This window comes from Sinocyclocheilus grahami, unplaced genomic scaffold (genome assembly GCF_001515645.1).
Source record: "Sinocyclocheilus grahami isolate Dianchi unplaced genomic scaffold, SAMN03320097.WGS_v1.1 scaffold4310.1, whole genome shotgun sequence".
Taxonomy (NCBI): domain Eukaryota; kingdom Metazoa; phylum Chordata; class Actinopteri; order Cypriniformes; family Cyprinidae; genus Sinocyclocheilus; species Sinocyclocheilus grahami.
Window position 1 is genome coordinate 7696 of NW_015509276.1, and position 1947 is coordinate 9642.

The following is a 1947-nucleotide window of genomic DNA, read 5'->3' on the forward strand; positions in this document are numbered from 1 at the left end:
TAAGGTCACTCTTTACCCTGGGTTATGCAACATTTCACTTATTTATTTTGAGAAGTCATTTTGAGAAGAGGTTAAGCACCGCTTTTAACCCTAGGTTATGAAACCCTCACGAACTGCAGAAGCAAAGGTATACGCTATACAGTGTGTTGCCAGAATGTTACAGCGAATTATTTATCAACAGAAAAACAATCATAAACCACCTCATTCTATATTCATGTGCTTTGCCACAGAAACCTCCACTTTAACATTAAACATTTTCAGAGATGGACAGGCAGTTATTAAAATGGGTCATTTGCCAATCAATCTTATTGACCTCATAAATATGCAAATAGGAATATTAACCCAGGGTTTCCAAATGTAGAGTATGAACCCAACTGCCCAGCATTAATTACAAATCCAGAGCAAAGTATAAATAGCGTGCAACATGAAACAAGTTAACCCAGGATTATCTATACGTATGACCCTGCGTTAACAATTTCAAGTGTGAAAATCCCTTTCCGTCATATTCCTTCCTTATCTTTCTCAAGAGTTCTTACCCAGGTCCATGTCTCCTGCTTTGGGTCTCTGGGAGTATGGGCTTCCTTTATACACAGCATCCAGAAGCTTCTCCTTCACCTGGGTGATAGTGTCACAGTTCAGGCATTTCACAGTCACTTCTGGGCCGTTCTCGTTCTCCGGGTTCACACAATGAAGTGTCTAAAAGGAGATTAGATAAATCAGTCTGAGCAATTTATTATTAGCATCTAGTTTGAACAGTTAAAGCACTCTTGCACTGTAAAATCAAGTTGAAAACACCAGTGAGCTGCCTACCCCTCTCAAAGAAAACATTTATTTATAGAGTAATGATTAATATATTCAATTATTGAATGTATATTGAAAATATATCGAATAATATTGTTAATACATTACAATATATTGAATAATACATAAGAAATCGTCACTTTTCAAAAATTGAAAAATGTGACAGTATTTTTTTTTTTTTCAGTAATACATTTCATAATGTATAGATGCACATGTGATAAAATGTAGTACTGCGTGTATAAATACTTGAACATATGTACTATATATATTTCTATATTTACATGGCAACATATATATGTTATTATAGCAATCAATCCATTAAGTTATAAATGTAGTAATCCAACTGTCCAAATGTCCTAAAATGTTAATGCAATACTTTTTTTCTTATATACATCCCACATATTTTCATATATGAAATGTGTAAAGATGCAAATAATAAAGTTAGATATGTTTATGAATACTGTGTGTTCAGATTTATGTAAACCCACGTGAAAGAGAAATTTAGTGTTTCAATATTTCTATTACATGTAAAAATGTGGTGCAGTTTGTCTTATTTGCTATAGATTTTTTATATGGATCAATATACCAATGCAGTATATAGCACTAGTTTCCCATATATAGAACTGTAATATAATCACATTATATTTTCCGGTATGTTCCCACATATTTTTGGTTTTGTAAGGGCAGTTGCCTTCTTAAAAAGCTCACAAGTGACTGATTCGAAATACTCTACATTTGAGAAATCCATCAGCAGGGAGTATGCATAACACTCTTTACATGAAGTGCACAGAGGATTGACTCAATTAATTGCAACAGGGTTTAGTGTTAGCATGTTGCTAAGCTAACAGCATGACACTTTAACATAACTTCAAGCTGATTTTTTTTCTTCTATAATAATGTGCATGAATTGTGCACATGAATTATACCTGAGATCATCAGATAAATTTGGATTTAATCCTGATTTTATGCAAATTCAAATATGGAGAGACATAAAGAAACATCAGATGAGTTCGTTGTTGTGCACTTGCACTGACCAGTGTCTTGTAGTCAATCTGTTGTCGGATGAGTTTGTCCTCACTGAGGGAGTATCGGGCCTCTCCAGTGATGGCATCTATAGGGCCTTTTTCCATCTGCTGTTTCATAGCA

At 34.1% G+C, this 1947-nt stretch overlaps 1 protein-coding gene across 1 annotated transcript in view; it reads right to left on the reverse strand.

Moving 5' to 3' along the window:
• LOC107576770 (plexin-A1-like) overlaps positions 1 to 1943 on the reverse strand; it is a gene marked incomplete at its 3' end in the record, with an annotated part of 8614 nt that extends 6671 nt beyond the window's left edge. Inside the window, exons 1-2 of the mRNA XM_016262902.1 lie at positions 1836 to 1943; positions 537 to 696 (exon numbers count right to left, since the gene is read on the reverse strand). Of these exons, the coding sequence (XP_016118388.1) occupies positions 537 to 696; positions 1836 to 1943 (268 nt within the window). The remainder of the gene's footprint in view (positions 1 to 536; positions 697 to 1835) is intronic.
• Positions 1944 to 1947: the final 4 nt, after the last annotated feature.